The 21,144-nt window shown below is 36.2% G+C and overlaps 6 protein-coding genes and 1 non-coding gene across 11 annotated transcripts; 3 read left to right on the top strand and 4 right to left on the bottom strand.

The window, feature by feature from the left end:
- Window positions 1-447: 447 nt before the first annotated feature.
- LOC127246383 (deoxyuridine 5'-triphosphate nucleotidohydrolase-like) lies at window positions 448-2,086 on the top strand. The gene is made up of 3 exons (XM_051267708.1): window positions 448-891; window positions 976-1,067; window positions 1,172-2,086. The coding sequence occupies exons 1-3, from the start codon at window positions 578-580 to the stop codon at window positions 1,414-1,416; spliced, it is 651 nt and encodes a 216-aa protein (XP_051123665.1). The 5' UTR covers window positions 448-577; the 3' UTR covers window positions 1,417-2,086.
- Window positions 1,663-1,735, bottom strand: TRNAK-UUU (transfer RNA lysine (anticodon UUU)). Its single transcript has one exon. It is a non-coding gene; the product is annotated as a tRNA-Lys (tRNA).
- Window positions 2,087-4,354: 2,268 nt separating the features above from the next.
- On the top strand, window positions 4,355-6,698 carry LOC127246382 (uncharacterized). Of its 2 annotated transcripts, none has more exons than XM_051267706.1 (6): window positions 4,355-4,502; window positions 5,059-5,137; window positions 5,238-5,414; window positions 5,559-5,657; window positions 5,756-6,001; window positions 6,107-6,698. In XM_051267706.1, exons 2-6 carry the CDS (start codon window positions 5,084-5,086, stop codon window positions 6,356-6,358), a joined length of 828 nt encoding a protein of 275 aa, XP_051123663.1. In that variant the 5' UTR covers window positions 4,355-4,502; window positions 5,059-5,083; the 3' UTR covers window positions 6,359-6,698. The 2 variants fall into 2 exon arrangements, with proteins under 2 accessions (XP_051123663.1, XP_051123664.1); XM_051267707.1 differs by lacking the exon at window positions 4,355-4,502 and adding an exon at window positions 4,509-4,825.
- On the bottom strand, window positions 6,550-9,948 carry LOC127246380 (uncharacterized protein At1g01500). Of its 2 annotated transcripts, XM_051267704.1 has the most exons (3): window positions 9,445-9,948; window positions 8,104-8,880; window positions 6,550-7,159 (listed from the first exon to the last, which is right to left on the bottom strand). In XM_051267704.1, exons 2-3 carry the CDS (start codon window positions 8,806-8,808, stop codon window positions 6,926-6,928), a joined length of 939 nt encoding a protein of 312 aa, XP_051123661.1. In that variant the 5' UTR covers window positions 8,809-8,880; window positions 9,445-9,948; the 3' UTR covers window positions 6,550-6,925. The 2 variants fall into 2 exon arrangements, with proteins under 2 accessions (XP_051123661.1, XP_051123662.1); XM_051267705.1 differs by lacking the exon at window positions 9,445-9,948 and having other exon boundaries at window positions 8,104-9,419.
- A 1,369-nt stretch (window positions 9,949-11,317) lies between these two features.
- Window positions 11,318-12,510, top strand: LOC127246605 (uncharacterized). Its single transcript, XM_051268065.1, has one exon. The coding sequence runs from the start codon at window positions 11,935-11,937 to the stop codon at window positions 12,328-12,330; it is 396 nt and encodes a 131-aa protein (XP_051124022.1). The 5' UTR covers window positions 11,318-11,934; the 3' UTR covers window positions 12,331-12,510.
- A 327-nt stretch (window positions 12,511-12,837) lies between these two features.
- Window positions 12,838-16,374, bottom strand: LOC127246600 (probable methyltransferase PMT28). 3 transcript variants are annotated; one of them, XM_051268056.1, is made up of 10 exons: window positions 16,225-16,374; window positions 15,971-16,095; window positions 15,048-15,887; window positions 14,822-14,971; window positions 14,373-14,643; window positions 14,183-14,275; window positions 13,926-14,100; window positions 13,613-13,855; window positions 13,322-13,516; window positions 12,838-13,249 (listed from the first exon to the last, which is right to left on the bottom strand). In XM_051268056.1, exons 3-10 carry the CDS (start codon window positions 15,876-15,878, stop codon window positions 13,051-13,053), a joined length of 2,157 nt encoding a protein of 718 aa, XP_051124013.1. In that variant the 5' UTR covers window positions 15,879-15,887; window positions 15,971-16,095; window positions 16,225-16,374; the 3' UTR covers window positions 12,838-13,050. The 3 variants fall into 3 exon arrangements, with proteins under 3 accessions (XP_051124013.1, XP_051124014.1, XP_051124015.1); XM_051268057.1 differs by having other exon boundaries at window positions 15,048-15,703; window positions 16,225-16,372; XM_051268058.1 differs by lacking the exon at window positions 16,225-16,374 and having other exon boundaries at window positions 15,971-16,106.
- Window positions 16,375-16,512: 138 nt separating this feature from the next.
- On the bottom strand, window positions 16,513-19,254 carry LOC127246601 (DUF21 domain-containing protein At1g47330). Its single transcript, XM_051268059.1, has 12 exons — window positions 18,910-19,254; window positions 18,584-18,660; window positions 18,423-18,506; window positions 18,223-18,336; window positions 18,062-18,148; window positions 17,851-17,990; window positions 17,689-17,776; window positions 17,541-17,614; window positions 17,332-17,453; window positions 17,014-17,246; window positions 16,894-16,940; window positions 16,513-16,809 (listed from the first exon to the last, which is right to left on the bottom strand). The coding sequence occupies exons 1-12, from the start codon at window positions 19,094-19,096 to the stop codon at window positions 16,728-16,730; spliced, it is 1,335 nt and encodes a 444-aa protein (XP_051124016.1). The 5' UTR covers window positions 19,097-19,254; the 3' UTR covers window positions 16,513-16,727.
- Between the last annotated feature and the right edge of the window lie 1,890 nt (window positions 19,255-21,144).

Below are 21,144 nucleotides of genomic sequence, written 5' to 3'. Positions count from 1 at the left end.
TTTCGAGTTCGACTCGTTAAAGAATTTGTATTGTTTAAACTCGTATTCGTGTTCGGCTTAATTAAGTCCGTTCGATTTATAAAAAATTAAAATTATTTCATTTATTTATTTTAAATTAATATTTTGTTGTTTATAAATTATAATTATATATATAATATTAATAATAAATATATTATTTTACAAATATTTGTGACCGTGCGTTCGACCTCGTTTGTTAATCAAGCGAGTCTATTTGTATTATTTGATTTGGCTAGTTAAAATTCGCAAATGAAAGTCAAATCAAATTAAATTGAACTAAGTTCATGAACGACTCTATTTGTTTAACAGCTTCGTCGAGACATGACCCAAACCCGACAAAGGTACACCATACCATACGATCCATAGCTGACCTGACATGATATCAGAATAATTAGATATAATATAAATAAGTTAATCCTCGTTGAGTCTCACGTATACCCAGGTCTTTTTGCCATATCTAAAGAATAATGGATTTGTAGGAGGATTTTTATTCTCAGTTTCGTATAAGAATGTAAATGGCGGGAATCCTTGGCGCCATTTTCACCCTAGCTCGCTGTCAATGGCGGTCGCATCTTTATATTTCCCCACCAAATGCTTCCCTCGGGGCCCAAACCCTACACAACCGAGGGTTTCTGCAAGTTCGCATCGTCCGTTCCGCGTTCTCAAACTGAAAATGGCACAATCGGCTGAAAATCAAGCTCATAGTTCCGAGACCAGCGAACCATCAACAAAAGTACGGAAGCTACACCACAATGGTGTTCCTGAGAAGAAACCGCACGAACACGCCTCGTTTCTGAGGGTGAAGAAGCTATCTGAGAAAGCCACTCTGCCTTCGAGGGGATCTCCACTTTCAGCAGGCTACGATCTCTCCAGGTATTTATCGTTTTTCCAGCCATGGATAGGTTTTCTTCTGCCGTCGATATGCCGTGATTTTTCGCTTCATATTCTTCTGGACAGCGCGACGGAGACCACAGTGCCTGCTAGAGGCAAAATCCTGATACCGACTGATCTAAGCATCGCCATTCCCGAAGGAACTTACGCTCGTGTTGGTAAATTTCTTCTGTTTCTCTCCATCTTCAATTCCCCGATCTCATTTATTTGGGGATTAGGGTTTATCAATTTCACGCCTATGTGTTCGTCTCGAAATTGGCAGCGCCTCGATCCGGATTGACTTTGAAGCACTCAATTGACGTGGGGGCAGGGGTGATCGACGCGGATTACAGGGGCCAAATTGGGGTGATTCTGTTCAACCATTCGGATGTGGACTTTGAAGTGAAGGTCGGCGACAGGATCGCTCAATTGATCCTCGAGAAAATCGAGACACCTGAGGTAACCGAGGTTGATGATCTAGATTCAACTGCCAGGGGATCTGGAGGGTTTGGATCCACAGGCATTTGAATCTAGGGTTAATATGTTGGATGGGTTTGGTAAACATTCTGTTGGCAAATGGCTAAGTTCCTTGGGCTATATTAGCGCAAACTCGTTTGGTTCTTGAATCTTGATTCAGATGTTTCTGTATGCATTTTGGTGAGCTGTTTGTGTAGAGATTACTGGGCAAACAGCAGATTATGTTCGATTGTGAGAAATGAGATCACAAAAGCAAAATTAAATTAAACAAGAAAAATTAATTTTTAAATTTACCGCCGCCGTCTGTGGGAATCGAACCCACGACCACATGGTTAAAAGCCATGCGCTCTACCGGCTGAGCTAAGACGGCTTCGATGTATTATTTTAAATTTTAACATTATATCCAAAAAATAATATCCGTTGCACGTGGGGTTTCGAGATAGTTCCAAACTTCCAACTCTCTGTTGCTAGGGTTTCGAGATAGTTCTCAAGTCTCAACCATCTGTTGCCCTTAGGGCTTCGACTTGGCCCGAGCCAAATTGCTGATGGTAACGTTGAGATGATGATGGTTATTCTGTAAAGGCAGTTAGCATCAGCCATTTCATACTTCACACCAAAGTCGATCCACATTAGAGATATGGCTGTTGCTTCCTACGCGTGATCTGCTCTGCTGGAGTTCATCTGACCGACGGTCTCCGAAATATGGCTGTCTAAGGCCGTATTGTATCGTTAAGTTAAGAGTCTTTTGTTTTGTACGCAAACTCCTCTCTGTATGAGGAATGTTGGCTTTTTGGAACGAAGGTCTGGTTAGCTATGCCAATATCCAAACATTAAAGGTTGTATAATTCTCACTCTTGGCTATTTTGCTATCATTTTTGTATATAGTCTTGAAATTTTTAAAACTTCCGCTTCGCATTTTTTGCTTTTTGACTATAAATTAAGTTAGATAATTTGCCAAAATTTAACAAATATATATATTATTTAATTAAAGGCAAAAAAAGTTTAAACACTGCATTTAAAATAATTAATTATACAATGGAAAAGTATTTCATGAACAAATATAAGCTTGGAATTTACAAGCTGAATTTCGAAAGGTTTGTTTTCATTGCATATATTTTTTTTTCTTTTAAAAAATATTAAATCAAAATTTATTATTTTTTGTTTTTATATTATATTAATATTAATTTATAATTAAAATATTATATTGACATTTTATTCTACTTATATCAAATAATTATTTTACTTCATTTTCTGACTGGATGCTAAAGTGGAGGTATATTGAAATCTAATCTAGGCTTTGATACCATTTCGAATGCTAACGATCGTTTTATCTAAAAATTTGAGCTGTTAAAGAAATTAAGTCATTATTCATATATTCGCAAACGGAAATCTCAACAATTTTTTTTATTTGTTATTTTGTAGTCCTAACATTTCTTGTGGAAATGTGACCTACATTTTTACAAATTTCATTATAAAAAAATATTTTCTTGAGTGGATGTCATATATATCTTGTTTAAATATATGACTTTATTTTTTCTTTTTATAATACTTATAAGAAGCATGTTGGAAAAGAAAAAATAGTGGGATAAAACACAAATTTTAGTTATTAGAATAGTTATGGAAGTGAACGGGTGTGATCCTTTTTAAAAAATAATAGTACACAACTTTAAAAAAAAATAAAATAATATATTATATATATTTATTATTCTTATATTATTTATACCATATTTTATATAAAACAAAAATTTATTCAAACTATTTCATAGTACAAACATACCCAACATTTTTTTATAACAATTAACAACCATCAAGAATTTAAAAAAACTCAAGGAATCAAAGGGTTTGTTTATGCAATTAAAATTTTATTGATCATAATTTTTAATATACATATATATATATCATTTTTTTTGCTTTACTTTAAAATATCCATTTTGTATCTATTTTAAACTTTTGAAAAAATAATTATACATTAATATCATATATCATTTGATCTGAATTTTATATTTTCACAAAAAAAAAAATGATTTATTTTTTCTATTATTAATATAATTTTATACATTATATATATAAAAAATATCTTAAATTAGAAAAATATAAACAAGCACAAATATTCTAATTATATTAAAAAAAAGTCAAACTCTCATCTCAAAATATATTAATTCCTTTATTTGTACAATTTTTTATATCATACATCTAAAATATTCAAACTTCAAAATATAACAGAAATACATCTATTAATAATTAATTTTATATTTAATTTGATTATACTATATCAAATAATTATTTTAATTAAAATTTTTATTATTTTTTAACTTCAAACCCAATTTCCACGTGAAAATATGTCTTCTTTTTTCTTTTATGTGTGTTCTTTGATCTACATTTTACAAATCTTATAATATAAAAGATATATATATTTTTTTCATTCTATTCTATTTTGAATTAAAATTAAAATTTTTTATTTTAATAAAAAATTTATAATATTCATTTTTTTTTTAATATTAAAATAATAAATCTCCATATTCAAGTAAACTTATCAGGGAGAGGGATTGAGAGTATTGAAGGATTGGGAATAGTTCTTTAATCCAATTTTCATTTCGTCATCGTGTGTGCTCTTAAGTTTGCCAAAATTTAATGAATTTTCAATTATATTCTTATTTCAATAAAGACAATTTTTTTTTTTAATATATTTTAAAAAATAAAATAAAAGTGATATGTATGTGAGTAGATCCGGGAGTCTCGGCTCACTTATTTATCCATTCAAGAAGGCTGATCTGTATTCTTCAACAAAAGATCGAATCCAAAGGCTAGAATTTGACTGTGACTTTGCGAATTTGGTATAGCTGTCGTTTTAGATATCCCCGCCCACCCCACCCCCACATTCGTCGACGTCGTGTATCTTGAATCGATTCGCACATGTTACCCACCAGATTTCGTTGCATTGCAGTGATGTGGTGTCGCTGTACCTGTACGTATCGGCGTATGCGATCCGCGCATTTATGTGAAGTGAATGTTCTATATTGACAGTTTATCAAGTAGTGGATGCTCGTATGCACTGAGTACGCGCGCTGGGGGCCGAGAAAAAAAGAGGCGTTTTTGGTCTGCCTGGAGAAGTTACCGTCGCCGTTTTTCTCGTTGAGGTGAAGTTCCCGAGCGAGTGTCTTGTTTTCTCCGTGGCGTGGTTTGTGTTTGTTTCACGTTACTGTGCTTTTTGTGCGCCTGTAATCTGGGGTTTATGTTTCAATTGCGTACGACTTTTTCATGGGGGTTGTGAATTGTGATTTGTTTTTTACGCTTACTCGGCTAGGGTTTGCGTGTCATGTATCTGTTTCGATTTAGTTTGTTGGATTCTGGATCTTGATTGATCGAGACGGACGAAGTGACATTCCGACTGGGTTAGGATTGAAATTCAGCTTTTGCATCTCCAGAATTTCGTGGCATTCTTTGGAAATGAGAATTGGGGGTAAACCAAATTCGGATGGATCACGAGCTATTGATTTATTTTTCTTTGTCAGCTGCTTTTATATTTTGATGTGATCTTACGCTTGATCTTCTTTCAAGTATGAGATCTAAACATAGCTTTGAATTGGTAGCATTGTGTACATATACCTGCAGCAAATTCGAAAAATGGTGTGGCCATTTTAATGATCTATTGTTTATCAGGCAGTAACATCCAGTTATGTCTTTTGATGATAGGTAAGCTCGATTATTAGACAATACCATGTTTCTTCGTAAGATTAGTTCCTCTCATGAAGATGAGCATGCTGAGCACAAGGTAATGATAGATTGGCTGGTTCCTAAATCTGACCTATGTTATTGTCGGATAGTTCATCTATTAAGTAAATGAAGATGAGCTGAAAATAATTATTTTGCAGATTGAAGAGCTTAAAGCTTCTCTTGGACAATTGTCTGGCCGGAGTCTGCAATACTGCACTGAAGCTTGTTTGAAAAGATATTTAGAAGCTCGTAGCTGGAATGTAGAAAAATCAAAGAAGATGTTGGAGGAAACACTCAAATGGAGATCCAGCTATAAACCTGAAGAAATCCGTTGGGTATGATGAGTATGGCTGGTGATATAATATGTTCAAAGACATTTGCAATTGGCCTGTTGTTGGTTGTTTCTACATGCATTGCACCTTCCAAATTCATCTGTTTTCTTTGAATTGATATAGCTTTCAAATTGATCCTTACTGTAGCATGAAGTTGCTGCTGAAGGTGAGACAGGGAAACTATTCAGAGCAAATTTTCGTGATCGTCATGGTAGAACTGTTCTTATACTTAGACCAGGAGTGCAGGTATAAGCTTTTCTGTTGCGCCTTTTCGTTTCTAATATTGATCTCTCAGATATATTCACTTTGGGGCAAGAGTGTGACATTTACTTTATGCTAACCAGAATACAACATCAGTAGATAACCAGATCAAACATCTGGTATATCTATTTGAGAATGCCATACTCAATCTACCAGATGGACAGGAAGAAATGGTATGGTTGATAGATTTCACTGGCTGGTCTTTAAGCTGTAGTGTTCCCATCAAAGCTGCACGGGATACCATCAACATATTACAAAATCATTACCCAGAGAGACTGGCTGTAGCATTTCTCTACAGCCCCCCACGCATATTCGAAGCTTTTTGGAAGGTGAGTTTCATAGTCTCTCTGCATCATATTTCTTCCAATCCGTGTAATACATAACTTGCCAAGCAATCGCAATCTTTCAATCTACTAAAACGTGTTTGTTTGCAGATTGTCAAGTACTTTATGGATCCCAAAACCATCCAGAAAGTGAAATTTGTGTACCCAAAGAATAAGGATAGTGTGGAACTCATGAGCTCATATTTTGATGTGGACAATCTCCCGACCGAGTTTGGAGGCAAAGCTACTCTGCATTACGACCATGAGGAGTTCTCTAGGCTTATGGCATTAGACGATATCAAGACTGCTAAATTCTGGGGTTTCGACAGGCAACAATGTCCCAAGGTGCCTCCCGAGCTCTAGCCTGTTACTGTACCATTTTATCGAGTTTAGTTTAGAAGCTTTCTAGACTATATTGGCTGCAGCATATTTGTACTCTTCTTGCTGAAAATGGTGAACCTTTCCTTCAAAAAGGAAGTTCTTGGATCAGTGTTTGATCAAATTTAAACATGAGGATTCTTTGGATTTAATCATCATTACTTGATGTGTGTATGTATCCACAGCAAATAAAACACACTTGTATTCAAAAGATCAGATAAAACAATGCCATGACACAGAGGAGACAGTCAAAAAGACATCTACACTAAATGCAGCTATTTCCTATGAACTCGATCTTCTTGAAAAAAAAAAAGAAAAAAGAAAACTATATACAGAAATTCAAAACTCTCCCAAATCAAAGAAACAGGCAATAAATAAACAAGTTACACAGGAAATGATGGGCTGCTGTTGCTGCTGCATCTCTTCTCTTCTCTTCTCTTCTCTTCAACAGATAGGATAGAATGTAAACAAACAGCAATCAACTCATTTTACACACCGAAGAGAAGTACGGATCCAAACCGAACAACAGATGATTATACAGCGATGATAGGTTCACCAGCGCCTCTTGAAGATTCGGGTGGTAGTGTGGTAAGTGCGGACCAATAAGCCCACTCCAATTCCGACTCCCAAGCAAACACCAAGACCAATCCCGACACCAACTCTGACCCCAGCATTGAACCATGAAAGCTCCCCGTCTTCCTCGCTATCCATATATTGTGTTTGTCTCCAGTACAGATTATCATAGTCCTCCTCACTTTCCGATTTATAGTTTCTGTATTCTGCAACCTGAAAAGATCGTGACAAACAATGTATTTGAACGCAGGTTTAGGATTTTCAAGAGTTCGAAATCTAGTAGTACGATATTCAGCATCAAGATTTTAAAAGTATTTGTATGCGGCTACATTCAAACAAAGTTACATTAGCCAGACAATATGATCTCAACAAACTACCTCGAAATTTTATATAAACCCGAATTATGGTGCAAACTATCGTGTAGTGACAATGGGTTGCTTGGCCACCAAATGTTTCTTGATGAGGGCCAAAAAGGCACAGTGAGCCCCACAGTTGCAATCTAATGTACCTTGTTTCTATTCTATGAGCATGGCTGTGTATGTCTAATCTATTGCAAGCAGGATAAGGATATTACAAGACAAAACCCGTGGAAATTATTAGCCCATCACGTTAAAACATGTGCCACCCCATACCCCTCGGCATGCTCAGGACATCGACATCTACAAGATAAGATTCCTTAACATAAGATCAATCACAGCTAAAACCTTATGTTGCAGTGAAACATGTCTCAACATAGGAAGCTGCCAAACCACTGGTGAAACGTGGAAGGATAAGATGAACTGAACATGTTTGATGCCCATAATCTGTTCCAGCCATCCTTACTTTGATAATTTTACTTTAGAGGTGATCATTTACTAACTTTTATTTCGACTAAGTAATCTTAGGTTGGTTCGAGAAGCTCAGCACATATTATAAGCTACGCCAAAACTTCCTTTTCAGATATTGTATGGATTATCTCCAGCTGAAGATGGTTATACGATAGCTATGATTTTATTAAATTTGCAAAAAAAATTCAGCTTTAAACTTATTTAGAAAGTCATATTCAGTTTTAAGCCTATGCATCGATTCATAAAGACAGCATCCTATAATAATATTAACCAGAAACCAATTCAACTTTGATTGGGAACTAAAGATAACTCAAATACCGAATACATTACCTGTAGGTCATGCCTGGATAAACCATCTTCATGCATTTCTGAAGCATCATACTCGGGAATAGAATTCAGCATGCCTTTTCTAAGCTTTCTCCTGTGAGTAAGTTGCAACGTCTTTGTCAATATTACCGGAGTTCCGGAGAAGGAACCTGCTACATAAACTTCAAGTGTAGGCGATGAAGACTCGGCACCTCCAATTTGTTTCCCTTTTAGAAATCCCGTACCAGCATTAATCACAGATTCACAATTCATACTCCATCTCCTGCTTGTATTATACGGCTCTCCCACGCATCCATTGGCATTGGACATTTCCAAGTCCCCGGAGATGACAAGGTCCTCTTTATCAAATACCTCAAATTTCACGCTGCCTGATAATCTTACACTGTCCGTGCTGACAAAAGTAGCCTCTTCCGATTTCTTATCAACCCTATCGCGTCGAAGGGTGCAAGAGATTCCTTCTGAATCCATCGAACACCTCACTCCATTGACCTCAAGAATTGTGTCGGGGCTCAAAGGGATGTGGTTGATGGTGAGGAATTGTGGGGTCGAATCATCAACCATGAAATTGCTGATTCTAACATAGAACACTCTTACATCGAACCAAAGCAACGAAAACCTGCCAGAAGATTGGTATGCAGGATGCCTTATGATTTGTAGGCTTGGATCAGCCACATCACCATTGTTATAAAATTCATAAGAGTTCCCCATCCTCTTCACCTTATTTTGCACCGAATTCCTTCATCGGCATGAGCCAATCAGATCAACAAAAGATGAGGAAACCTAATCAGACCAAACATTACGGTGAATTCCATCAAATTCCATGAAGAAATGAGCAGAGTGATAAACATGCTTCAAGCCCTAGTTCAATTACTGTACACAAGAACTATACAAAAGCAAGCAATAACTAAAATCCACCCACTTCTCACTAGTCTTGTTGAAGAATTAATCCCAAACTATTGAATCCCCGTGAGAAACAGTTGCCAAATTGCAAGAAAAGGACAGAGTAGAGCAGATCAGAACCACCATGTCCTCTTTCAAACCCAAGGAATTAGTTCCAAATGAGGGATTTATTTTACCAACCCAACTTGTCAAAATCACATCAAATCTACAAGATTTTCCCCACCCACTAAACTATGAGCATAATAAGATTGTTAGCAAAGAATATTTCTTCAGTAGCACAAAGCTTCAATCATGCAATAAAAATAAATTACACAAACCGATAACTCTGCAAGAGTATCAAAGAAAACTCATATCAAGAATCAACTATGAGCAACACCCAAAAGAGTGGAGAGAGAGAAAGGGGGGGAAAGAAAAGCCAGAAAATTCATCGATTATCTGACTTACCAAGAACTTGTGCATCAACCGCCTTCAGTTAATCCCGTCAAGCAAAATAGGAATTTTTCGATAAAAGCAACACAGCTGTAAAGGATTTTAAGCTCTCCCCACAAGAATTTCTTGTGGCCCAAAATCAAATACAGCGACCTCTTTACTCGGAGTTTATGTCCACAATTGAGCGTAGATACAAAACAAAGAAACCGCTCCCCTGTTCGTGTCTCTGTCTTCAGCAGCTCATTAGCGATGGAAACGCTGAAGAAAATTCCAGATTCGGGTTTTAAATTTACGTCACCAGCCAACTAAAAATCTAGCTGCACCTTTGAACCTTTTATTATTATTGGACTGTTCCCAGACAAAACAGGGACAGAGGATTAGGGCATATGCTTTGTGCACGGATCGATTAATCAATCAATTAATTAATTAAATCAATCAATCAAGATTCAAGAACGAAGGATGCTTGATGCTTGCCCATGAAAGTGAAAGCAAAGCCCCAAACAATGGGTTTTACTTCTTGACCTCCATAAACGAAGTGACCTGGGTTAGTGGATGTGGATCAGATTATTCTTGAACGGTCCCGGGAGCTAGCTCCTTCCGTAACTAAGGTCTGAGGGTGTTTGGTTTAAGTCTAACCTATCAGGGAGTTGAGCACCCGGGTGTCGCTTTTGATGAGCGTAGGCCTGGCCTTATCCGAGGTGGGTCGGCGCGTTCGATGATGTTTTGGTCACACGACTTTAGGAATACTCAAATTTATGAAAAACGGCTGGTTGGCGTTTTTAGTTACATGTGGCCACAAATTTCACAAATAAAAATCCCATTTGTTGATTGAGAGAGTTATTATAAATTAATATTTTTAAATTGTTTGATGCATTGCTTTGAGACGCAAATTTGATGCCAATTCTGCTCATTTATTTTACTTTTTTTTTTTTTTAAATTTCTCTATATAATGAATAAACTCGTGAGTCTAATTGCACCACATCAATTTAAAGTGATAAATACAAAGAAATATCATGACATGTTACTAAATTATTTCAAACTTGTCTTATATACTTGATTGTAATAGTTTCTAGGTGTATAATTTATTCAAACAATATCGTCTGAATAATATCCTTTATGTGTGCATATTATTTATTACACAAAATCCAATCTAGCCCAATTTGATTCTAGAATATGATATCCAGCAAAAGTTATTTTAGATTAAAGTTGAGGCATAATTCAAAAGTTTAATCCAGATTTAGGCTTCGTCTATGTACTATGAATTTTTAGATTCAAGTATTTAATATAATATTTTTTAGAAATTATGTCTTTAATATAATATTCTTTAAAGAATATTATTAATAAATGGTATAATTTTTTAATATGTATACATATATATATATATATATCGTCCATTATATTTTTGTTTTTCTTTTGGTTGCAGTGATTTTAAAATTTGTATGACAAGTGTAAAAGAGAGGAAAAAAATGAAAAGTATAAAATTGCAAATATTGAGATATCTCAAAATAAAAATAATAGTGTTAAACAAATTAGAAAGGATGGAGTATAAGATTGTGATTCTTGGATAATTTATAATACAAGTTTGTAAAGAAGTGAAGGCTATTATGAATTGAAACTGAATTAAGCTGCAAACAAAACACTCAGGAAAAGGAGCAGCAGAGAAGGAGATGAGAGAGAGAAGTGGTCAGAATTGGGCTAAAAAATCCATACCCCACATTCACCATTCATAAAACCTCACCACACGTACACGAACTAGTAAGAAATTACAATCCATGATCATAATCTCTCAGGGCCCTTGCTTTGACCACTTTTTCAATATTATACCACTACATACCATGTAAATTATGCATATACATATAATATAATATATATTGATCACACAAACACAAATTCATTGCTTGTAGTATGTCTTTTAACCATGGTTACATGGAAACTCAGCCACACACACATATATTTTATATATCTTTGTTTATTTTATCTGGTTCATTTTATTTTTTATGTTTCATCATCCTCATCTTTATCACTCTCTTTCAGGCTTCATTCCAGTTTCTTTCTCTCCCCCCTCCTCTCACCCCTTAGCTGTCTTTTTCTCTGCTGTAAACATTCAGCTGAAATATTTATTGTGAATACATGGATGAAGTGTTTCTGAGAAAATAGAGTTAGGAAAAGGGAATAAAGCTTATGCTTGTTGGTTCACATCAATCTGTTGTTTTTGTTCTTGATTCTATTGAGCTGAGGTTAAATAATGATTGTTTTTCTATTTGTTATTGCCCATGTTTGATGATTTTTCTTTGGGTATGTGAAAAAAAGCTTTAGATGTTTCATTAACACAGTAAGGATTGTTGGGTTAGCGCTAGTGTTTCAAGGACTTTTTTTTTTTTTTTTCATGTAGTTTGGATGTGTTCCTGCAGTGTTTATTGGAGGTTCGAATCTTTTGGGAGTTTTCTTGCTATTGAATGCACTTAGCTTCATAGATGGGGAAATGAATTATTAGAATAATCATAGATGATGGGGAAGAAGAAGGGATTGAAGAAGACAAAGGAGGTATCAGTTGCAATATCAGAATCATCAGCAGCAGCAGCAGCAGCAGCAGGGCCACAGACTCCAAGAAAAAGAGGGAGGCCAAGGAAAGTTGTGGACAAGGATGTGGAAAAGGAGGATAAACAACAGCAGACAGCACAGGAATTTGAAGGGACTAGAGCTTCCAAGAAAGCAAAAATTAGTGAAGAAGAAGAAGAAGAAAAGGGGGACAAGGAAAAAAGACTGGAGGAAATAAAAGAAGTGGTGGGGACATCATCAAACTCAATAAAAGAAGAAGAAGAACAACAAAAGGAATCACCAAAGAAGCAGCAGAGGAAGAGCAGAGCAAGGAAGAAAGGGAAGCCCAGAAAGAGCAGCTGAGAATCAAGAAAGATCCATCATATGATGAATGAATCTGATGTAGCTCTTGTAATGCTGTTATGGTTCTGGTTGATTCATACCTTTTTTTTTTTTTCTTTTTTTCTTGTTATTTGTTGGACTGTGGTGTGCAATTTCCCCTGTTTTTGGTCAAGTGTATATAATTCATACTATTTCTATTCATGTGGCTTGAAGGGGTTGAAATCAATGATTGCTCCCAACTTCCCCAACAAAATTATTATTATATTAATAGTAATATATAAGAAGTTGCTAGCCTAGTGATAGGGATAAGATAAGGACATTGTACACTTTTGTGTGTGTTTTTGTTTGCTGATTGGTTTAGAGATAATTAAAAGTTCCATTTGAACAATAGACCTAACAAAAATGGTGAATGGATTTCAGAGAAGCCTAATAAAGTTTTAAATGTAGTTGTTGATTTTTGGGACAAGATTTAGCTTTAGCTGAATATTCCCACCCTAACATTTACCTTTGATGATATCAAAATGAACATGTGAGAAGAGAAAACAAAACCAGATTACATTAAAACATATTTGCTATACATTAATCAATTTCAGTCCACCCTTTGATGAATAATATTACCAACAAGTGATTCTCAAGTTAGTAATAAAATGTGGAGAAACATTACAATGAAAGAACAAGACTCACCCTTTCACAATGAATGCAAAATTGATCGTATGCGCAGCGCCGGTGTAAGGAAGCCTATCAGGGCCGCCACATGGTCTTTCGGGCACAGAGGATGCCTTCCTTGTCTTGTGCAAAAGTCATTCGAATCTCCCAGTGTAGGCTTCTCAGAATGTCTTCTATAGGATTTAGGATCTCTACTTTATCGCGTATAATTGCCCAGCCACCGGGCCTTAGTAGGCGATCCATCTCAACAACAATTACAATTGCCTGCTTGCATCTGAATGAAAAATGCTTGTTAGTAAAGGATATGGAAGTGTAGAGAGTGTTATTTTAAGTCTCTCTCACACACCTGTTCTTGAGCCTCGAGAAGAGATGATCTGCGTGCAGAAGGTCATAAGATCTTGGATATGAACCAAAAGATTCACACCAGTCATGATAAACGCCGGCAAGCCCCCGCTCAAAAAGTATTGGAAGTGTATCCGGGGCATGTACAGGGACAACATTCATCACCCAAACTTTCTGGTCTGAAAGTGCAGCAGCGAATCTTAACAGCATTTCAACAATAAAACATTAGCAACTTCGATTAAAGATGCAGATAGAGTTGTGGAATTATATTATGATCATAATTCTAGTAGCTCACCCTCCATTTATGGCTTTCATGTCCATTACATTCCGGATGCTTGACCAGTCGATCCCCATTCCTATCAAGTAAGACTTGCTTACAATAGCTTTCCAGTGTTCACTGTCAGCAACCAATTTCTCTCTGTCGTTCATCCATTCAGGAAACGTATGAAGCCTCTTAGGCCATTCTGCCGGCCACTCAGTCCCTCGCTGTTCGATGGCTTCAGGAATTTTGTGCAGGCAAGTCTTTATTGGAGTGTGCCTGAAATTATGAGCAGATTGAATCAATTCATACTGATGCTGCAACTGAAACACTTGATTGTAGTCCTCACCAGGCAGCATCTGGATTTTCATTTTCCTTACATATCGGTGGTGTTTTCTTCCTACGGAGCTGGTATATCTGATTCTCTTGTGGCTTTTGATATATCTTGACATCTATGTCACTGACCTCATCGGTTTTATCAGCCAGGATGTTCCAACAGATCGATGATGTCAGTTTCGACAAAGCTGAAGAAAAGGAAAAAATCATAGAAGTCACAAAATAAAAAGGGATGTTAAGCTGAAAGTTAATGGAAATTAAGGAGCAAACCTTCTTCAGCTTCAAGGCTACTACGCTTGGTCGATAAAATGAAATACCCTCCCGGCCTCAGTATCCGATTCATCTCAATGATAAGCTTACCATCTGAAATCAATAAAATTAATATCCTCCTGAGCATAAGCAAACTCAGTGAAAATACAGAAATGAATATGATCATGAAGAGAAGGATGATGGCGCCGACCATTTTGATGCCAAGAGATACCACATTCACTACAGTGAATTGCATCAAATACTCCACTTGGAAATGGAAGCCTCCTAGTCGCGAAAGGGCTAACAAGTGCGGGGAAACCACGCTCGAGGGCAACTTGTGCTAGGTCCACAAGGTCATCTTTTAGGCCAAGTGTAACAGCAAACACATCTTTTTCGAGTAGAGTCGACACAAAGCTTGAATCTTTACATCCCATATCTAGAACAACATGAATGTTCTTTCCCCATTCAATGTCGGGTGCCATCTACAGGCCATTGAATTTACACATATCAGATATACAAAGCTCCGTGGTTGAAAGAATGAAACTCAAAATAGTGTGGCTCTCTAAGGTTTACATGTACAGTATGAAACAGAGTTATCTTCTACCAAATTCATTAAATCAAATTCAACAAATAATGTGACTGAATTTTACAATAACTCACCTCTTCTATAGATTCGAGGTAGTGCTGAGTTCCACCCTTGAAGACAGATTGATCTTGTGGGAACGTGAGATACTCTCCCGATTCTATCAACCAATCTTGTGTCTTAATATATGCAGCTAGTTTTGAATGTGCCACATTTTTGTATAAAATCTACAAAGGCGCCGTCAATTAGCATACAATATATGTATGAATACATTTATGAGATAAAACCATGTATCGACCATACCTTGGTCTTACTATCTGGCCAGTGCACTGGATCTCCGTAACCATCTTGGGGAAGGGGAACGAGACACATAACAGATGATTTAGGGCAAATTCTCTCCCTATGCCGATGACTCCGAAACCTTTTTGAAGTAATTTCCATGTCAATGCAAGGTATGTAGTTATGCTTGCTTCTTGTGTTGCATAATTTCCAAGTATATTGTGCTTTTGGATCGAATAATGGAACCAAGTTCTTCTTATTCTTTTTAACATTCTGTGAACCTTCATTATCTTCATCAACACTCTCCTGATCCACTTCAGTATCAATCAAATCAGCATTTCCTTCGGTATCCTCATTTGCATTGCCTTCATTATCAACATCTTCGGCTTCTTTATCATCGTTCCCTTCATCATCCCCTTTATCCTTTATCACCTCTTCGGCCTCGGATCCCTTGATTTCTTGATTTCCCTTTACATCAGTCCTTGTAGACATTTTTGAAGCTCCATCATCATTTTCTTTGGAATGTTTTGGCCTCTGCTCAGCTTCCAATGGCACAGTACTATTGGCAATTTTGTTGTTTTTTTCATCCAATCCATGGCCATCATCTTGGTGCTCCTTTCCCAATCCAATTTTGTCAGCACGAGCTTGGGAATCAGAGGGCTTCCAATTTGATGCAGATACTGGCTCAGAAATATCATCGAAAGTTTCCCTTTGTGAAGTCACGGAAAACTTCGAAAATACAGACCATACTAATACAAAACAGAGACCCAAAGCTACAGCCGACGACAATTTCACACAAAACCCGTATGAATGATACGAACGCTTTACTTGCCGCCCAAATTTTGCGATAGCCATAATTTCATTCTTGATTTCCCACAGAGATTAAAAAAACTGACTTCAAATTACCCACAAGCATCGAATGATGAGCTCAACTGAAATCAGAATACCTGGAGTAGAAATGGAGCAACGATTGATTGAGTAGAAGTAAAGTGAAGTGAAGTAAGATCCAGCAGCAGAATTCCGAAGCACTGGAAGCAGATTTGGGATAAATCTCCCTCCCACCGATTTAATCCTTTCCAAAAAAGAAAATTAACTCATGTCAAATCCAGATCGCTTTCCCAAGAAGAAGATGAAAATAAAAAATAAAAAATTTGATCTTTGCTGAAGATTGGTTGGTAATTGGCGGACCCATTGACCTAACCTGGAAAATCAACGAGAATGGTCCTGATTTCTTCTAACTTTGAATACAAAAATCACAAGAATTTTTAAGGTCCAAGCAATGGAGTCGAAGAAGAAAGCCAGCATCAAGTCGGTGATGTCCAGATTCTCGTTTGTTTGGCCCAGTTGAAGAACAGCTAAGAGTTGGGGATCTGTCGGCTTCCATGTCTTTCATTTATTTATATTTCATTTGCAAATTTATTCCATTTTCTTTAAGCAATATTTTTTATTCCCACGTATATACGTACACACATCTTTACATTGATAGATGTTCATAAATATGGCTGATGCAATAACTATGGAACAGACAGATGAGTTCATACATACATAGACGCAGACATACTCTGTAATAACTTAAACAGGTATCTTTGAGCAAACTCTTCAACAGATACTATTGCCTCCTAAATAATCTACCTTCCGCCGATACGATGTTCTCGTAGAAAACAGTATGTGCCAATGTGGTTGCTGTAACAAAATCTGAAGAAACTATTGAGCAGCCGGAGGATCGTCTGAAGGCGGTGAAGCCGGGGGAAGCGACTGCTGAGAGGCGTTCATGTTTATCTTTATCCTGCAATGTTCGACCAACATTTGCAACTAAGTTTCACAAGGGATTAATTTTTCTAGTGTTTACAGAAGCTGAAGAGAGTATTACCTGTTGTGTATGTTGACATACTCATCTGTTTCGTCGAGTATTTCCTCCTGGCAGCATTGTCGAAGGTAAGTCCAAGTAAAGGAACAAGAAAGTAAAGAAAAAAGTCGAAAATGGGAGTACCTGAAGAAGCTCTTCAATGACATCTTCCATGGTGATGACACCAACTACTTCTTGATTCGATGGAAACTCAGGTATAGGATAGTTATCTAAGTCGAGAATGCAGAATGAACAGCCCTTGTGTCTTTTCTTGAAAGCAGGGGTAGATGGAGGGCTTTTCTTGGCTTGATCGCCGTAATGATTGGAAACATGATCAGCTTCTTTCGAGGTGGATTTTATTGCAAAGTTCTCGGTCTCTGCAATTATGGAGGGAAGTCGAAAACTTATTTGTATTGTGGCAAATACTTATTGACTAGGTAGGATTATGTAATGGATTAGTACCTTCTTTGGTTTTCTTCAATGTCTCCTTCGTTTCTTGCGAATCTCTGTACACAACAGCGATGTGGCTATGACCCTTCTGAAACTCGTTTAGTATGTCGTAAAGGGGCATGTTTTCCGAGACCCTGAGAATTCGAATTCAAATTCGACAGGCAATGCAAGAGAATCAACACCATTTCAGACAAAAAAATACGAGAATAAGTTGTCCTCACCGGGGTATTTTTCTTATCAACATTTTTCGTAGAGGGACTGAATCTTCAGGATCAACAGCCAGAAGATTTTTAACCTGCAAAAAATGGAAAGCAAGATATGAAGACTACGAAAATCTTTCGACTGAACGAAGAAGTAGAACATACTAACCAATATAAGTCCGATAATATTCTTTGGATCTTTGTAATAAACCGGAACTCTACTATGTCCCATTGTCATTATGGCATTTAGAGTCTCCCTGCTCGAGCCTCGAGACGATTAGCAGAATAATTTTATAAACAGCAAGTGTAACAAACATCGATATCAGCTCACAAATTTAGAGCGCCGTCCAGGTCGAGCGAAAAAGCTTTCGCTATAGGCGTCATCGCATCTTTCGCAGTTTTCTCAGTCAATTCCAAAGCACCGGCGATTATTGTAGTCTCGTCGTGAGTTAAATCTCCACCTTTCCCAGCCTATTAACAGTCGATCATAAAACAACATTACGCGCTTTGCAATTTACACCACTTCCATAGAAAAAAATTACCTCATTGCCATGAAAATCGACAAAGGTTTTTAGCTCCGCCCTACGCAGTAGTGCAGCATGACCCTTACCCAACATCCAGTCCAGAAACTGCAAGAGAAATAGAACATTTAAGAAAACAATTCATTGTCCTAACAGAGCAATTAATTCCTCGTTTCATGTACCTTACTAATCGGATATGCAATCGGGAAGAACAGCCAAAGAAGGACACGGACCAACGGCGCAGCAGTCGCTCCTACAGTTAGTCCGTAACGAGTACAAATTGCTTGAGGCAATATCTACAGAGACAATTCCATGGTTAAGTTTATCGACATAAGTACTAAATAAGTTGAGGTTTGTTTAAATTTAGTTTCCGAATAACCACCTCACCGAACATGAGGATAAGGGTAACGGATACCAGAATCGCCGCCCATGGAGGCACGAGCTTGTCCAAAAATATGGGAAGTGACTACAAGTAGCAATAAAAACATGGTTGGTAATATACTAGTAATATTCACTGTCCAAGAATAATAATGTTCAACAGACCTCCATTGCTAAAGAGTTTCCAATCAACAGTGTGCAAAGCAAGAGGTGCTGATTTTTCACAACTGGAAGGATTTTAGCTGCAAGTAATAAGAAAAAAAGCTTCACTTGTTCTTATGTCCAAATCAAGATTATAAAAAGTTGCAGACAAAGACAATTAACCACAATGGTAATAGCTTGCAAAAGATGTTCATAATTAAAACCCTAATTGAATAATAAAGAACTTCACCAAGCAATCAATCATAAACCTCAATAAATTGGTAATTTCAGCAAACCTAAATATGATCAATTCACACAAAGCAAATATATATATATATATATTTACTGACAGGCATGTAAGCGATCTTGTGGGCGACCCGATTTGCTGAGAACTTCGAGGTCGACGAGGCCGAGAGACATCAACCCAAGAGTAAGACCCGCCATCAGACCAGCAAACAACACCAGACCTGCGATTATGACAAGAAACAGAAAAAACTCGCCCTTACAACATGGGACATCGCTCGTCGACTTGGCCATCTTCTCAATCGCAGGGGCTTTCTGTGTGTGTATTTGTTTCGCAGTTCAGTTCACTCTTTAATTCCCAAAGACACAGAGAGCTTCAGCGAAATCAGGAATTCGATTGGAGCTGCTACTGCACGTTTCTTGTTTTCATCGTACTGTAATTTCACTTTCCTCTGTAAAAATTTAAAAAAAAAAAAAAAAAGAACATGAATAATGAGGCCGAATCGAATTAGGCAATCGAATCACTACAGCAACCCTCCTTTTTGTTAGCGAATCGAAATGTTTGCTTCGGACATGGTTGGCGCTGAGCTGGTGCCTATACAGTGGAAGAAGAATCTGGATCGTCCATATTGGATCGATGCGTGGTTCCTCGCCGTTGGATTATATTAGAACTTTTGTCTTAATATCTGATGTCCGGCAGTAATTATTTATCATAAGGACAATAAGTTGACCAAATTCTAATTTAGGCACAATCTATAATAGTATTTATATTATATAAAAATAGTTAGTTAATATAGACGGCCGTTTCAGCTTATCCCTATGAGATTTATTTATTTCTTCAAAAGGTTTTTCTTCTATAATTATAATTGCCTACTCAGCACTCACCCTACATTCAATTTAGCTATTAATCAGAGTGTCAAAACATTTATTTATTTAATTAGGTCTATAATTAATTTCTTTTGTGTAAAATGTACCAGCTCAACGTTCAGACAGCATTAACAAATTTCCAAATTTACTGTTTTAATTTCCAAATTTACTTTCATGTCTAATTGTAATACAAGGTATTCTCGTGAAATATATTCCTCTGTCCAAAAGAGTTCTTTATTTTTTCATTTTTGTTCGTACCAAAATAATTGTCATGTTTATTCTCGGTCTTCACTCTACAACAAAATTACTCATCTTTTTCCACAATTACTCTTAATTATTATTCTAATATAGTTTTTAAATTTGTTTAAAAAATAAAGATAATTTAGTCTTTTATATTTTACTTTATATATATTCTCAATTAAATATTATTATTCATTAATTTCTGGATAAGATCAAAACATTATTCACTGTGTGATTGTTAAAAGAAAATGGTGTTTTTTAAATTTACAGTTATGAGTCTATCTCACAATACTAAATTATTTTCTACCGGAAATATTTCATATATACCTTTCAATTATTATAATATATATCTCTTCAATTAAAGAATTAAGATTAACTTATTTAATTTATACAAAATTACTATCCAACAATTAATTAAATATCAACTGTCGATTCAAGGCTGGCTCTTGTAATGAGTAATTACTCAGTGCTTCTGGTCTCAAATTTTAAAATTATCTACAAGTATGATCTGATCATAACTAAATTTCACTTTTTGTTAATATTTTTCTTTTCTACAATTGTCTTTGGCCCAAAGCACCTGTATTGTTGTTGTTATTATTACCAAATTAATAATTTTATAATAGTCAATATATTATTTATTTTTGAGGGTACATTATTATATTTGTTGTTGATATTATTTTAAAAATAAATTTAACCACATTTTTATGGAAGCTACAGACAAAATTAAAGACGGCCCAAATTAGATTGTTTTACATTTACCATCTTAATTTTTTTTAGCACGACCATGCTCAGCACCATTTGATCCTATTACTCATTTGTCACCATTTATAAGCTTTAATTTATCCACAAACATTAAGCTCCTTAAAAGCCAAATAAAGTGACATAAATTCAGAGATGAAATAAAACCAAGTATATTTATTTTTTATTTCAAATACTACTCAAACTAGACTTATCTTACTATAATGAAATCAATCCCAAAACATATCTAAGCCCATTATTTTGATTAGCCCTTAGGTGAATTCAAATGAGGTCAGATTTGATATCTAACCTCTAGGCTAAATCAGTGACTCAAATTGGTTGGGGACCAACCCCAACAGGAGAAGAATAATACCATGTGATGGATGAACTAAAAGAAGACAGTGACCAGTGTAGTACAAGTTGAAGGTTGTAGTTTAAAAACTGAAAGTGGGAACCACACATTTAGTATAAGAGGTGGGAGCTACATGATGCCACAT

The sequence above is a fragment of the Andrographis paniculata genome, unplaced genomic scaffold, assembly GCF_009805555.1.
Source record: "Andrographis paniculata isolate CXL003 unplaced genomic scaffold, ASM980555v1 Contig30END, whole genome shotgun sequence".
NCBI classification, from domain to species: Eukaryota; Viridiplantae; Streptophyta; class Magnoliopsida; order Lamiales; family Acanthaceae; genus Andrographis; species Andrographis paniculata.
The sequence above is the reverse complement of the archived record's forward strand: the minus strand, read 5'-3'. Positions and strand labels throughout refer to the sequence as shown.

Coding starts and splice junctions, on each gene's coding strand:
- LOC127246383 (XM_051267708.1), top strand. CDS start 578: ATGGCGGTCGCATCTTTATATTTCCCCACCAAATGCTTCCCTCGGGGC. Junction 892..975: donor GCAGGCTACGATCTCTCCAG/GTATTTATCGTT, acceptor TCTTCTGGACAG/CGCGACGGAGACCACAGTGC. Junction 1,068..1,171: donor AGGAACTTACGCTCGTGTTG/GTAAATTTCTTC, acceptor CGAAATTGGCAG/CGCCTCGATCCGGATTGACT.
- LOC127246382 (XM_051267706.1), top strand. CDS start 5,084: ATGTTTCTTCGTAAGATTAGTTCCTCTCATGAAGATGAGCATGCTGAG. Junction 5,658..5,755: donor TACTTAGACCAGGAGTGCAG/GTATAAGCTTTT, acceptor TATGCTAACCAG/AATACAACATCAGTAGATAA. Junction 6,002..6,106: donor TATTCGAAGCTTTTTGGAAG/GTGAGTTTCATA, acceptor GTTTGTTTGCAG/ATTGTCAAGTACTTTATGGA.
- LOC127246380 (XM_051267704.1), bottom strand. CDS start 8,808: ATGGGGAACTCTTATGAATTTTATAACAATGGTGATGTGGCTGATCCA. Junction 7,160..8,103: donor TATCCAGGCATGACCTACAG/GTAATGTATTCG, acceptor CGATCTTTTCAG/GTTGCAGAATACAGAAACTA.
- LOC127246605 (XM_051268065.1), top strand. CDS start 11,935: ATGATGGGGAAGAAGAAGGGATTGAAGAAGACAAAGGAGGTATCAGTT.
- LOC127246600 (XM_051268056.1), bottom strand. CDS start 15,878: ATGGCTATCGCAAAATTTGGGCGGCAAGTAAAGCGTTCGTATCATTCA. Junction 14,644..14,821: donor ACCTCGAATCTATAGAAGAG/GTGAGTTATTGT, acceptor AATGGCCTGTAG/ATGGCACCCGACATTGAATG. Junction 13,517..13,612: donor ATGAAAGCCATAAATGGAGG/GTGAGCTACTAG, acceptor AATGCTGTTAAG/ATTCGCTGCTGCACTTTCAG.
- LOC127246601 (XM_051268059.1), bottom strand. CDS start 19,096: ATGGCCAAGTCGACGAGCGATGTCCCATGTTGTAAGGGCGAGTTTTTT. Junction 18,507..18,583: donor GAAACTCTTTAGCAATGGAG/GTCTGTTGAACA, acceptor TGCTACTTGTAG/TCACTTCCCATATTTTTGGA. Junction 17,454..17,540: donor TTGATAAGAAAAATACCCCG/GTGAGGACAACT, acceptor TCGAATTCTCAG/GGTCTCGGAAAACATGCCCC.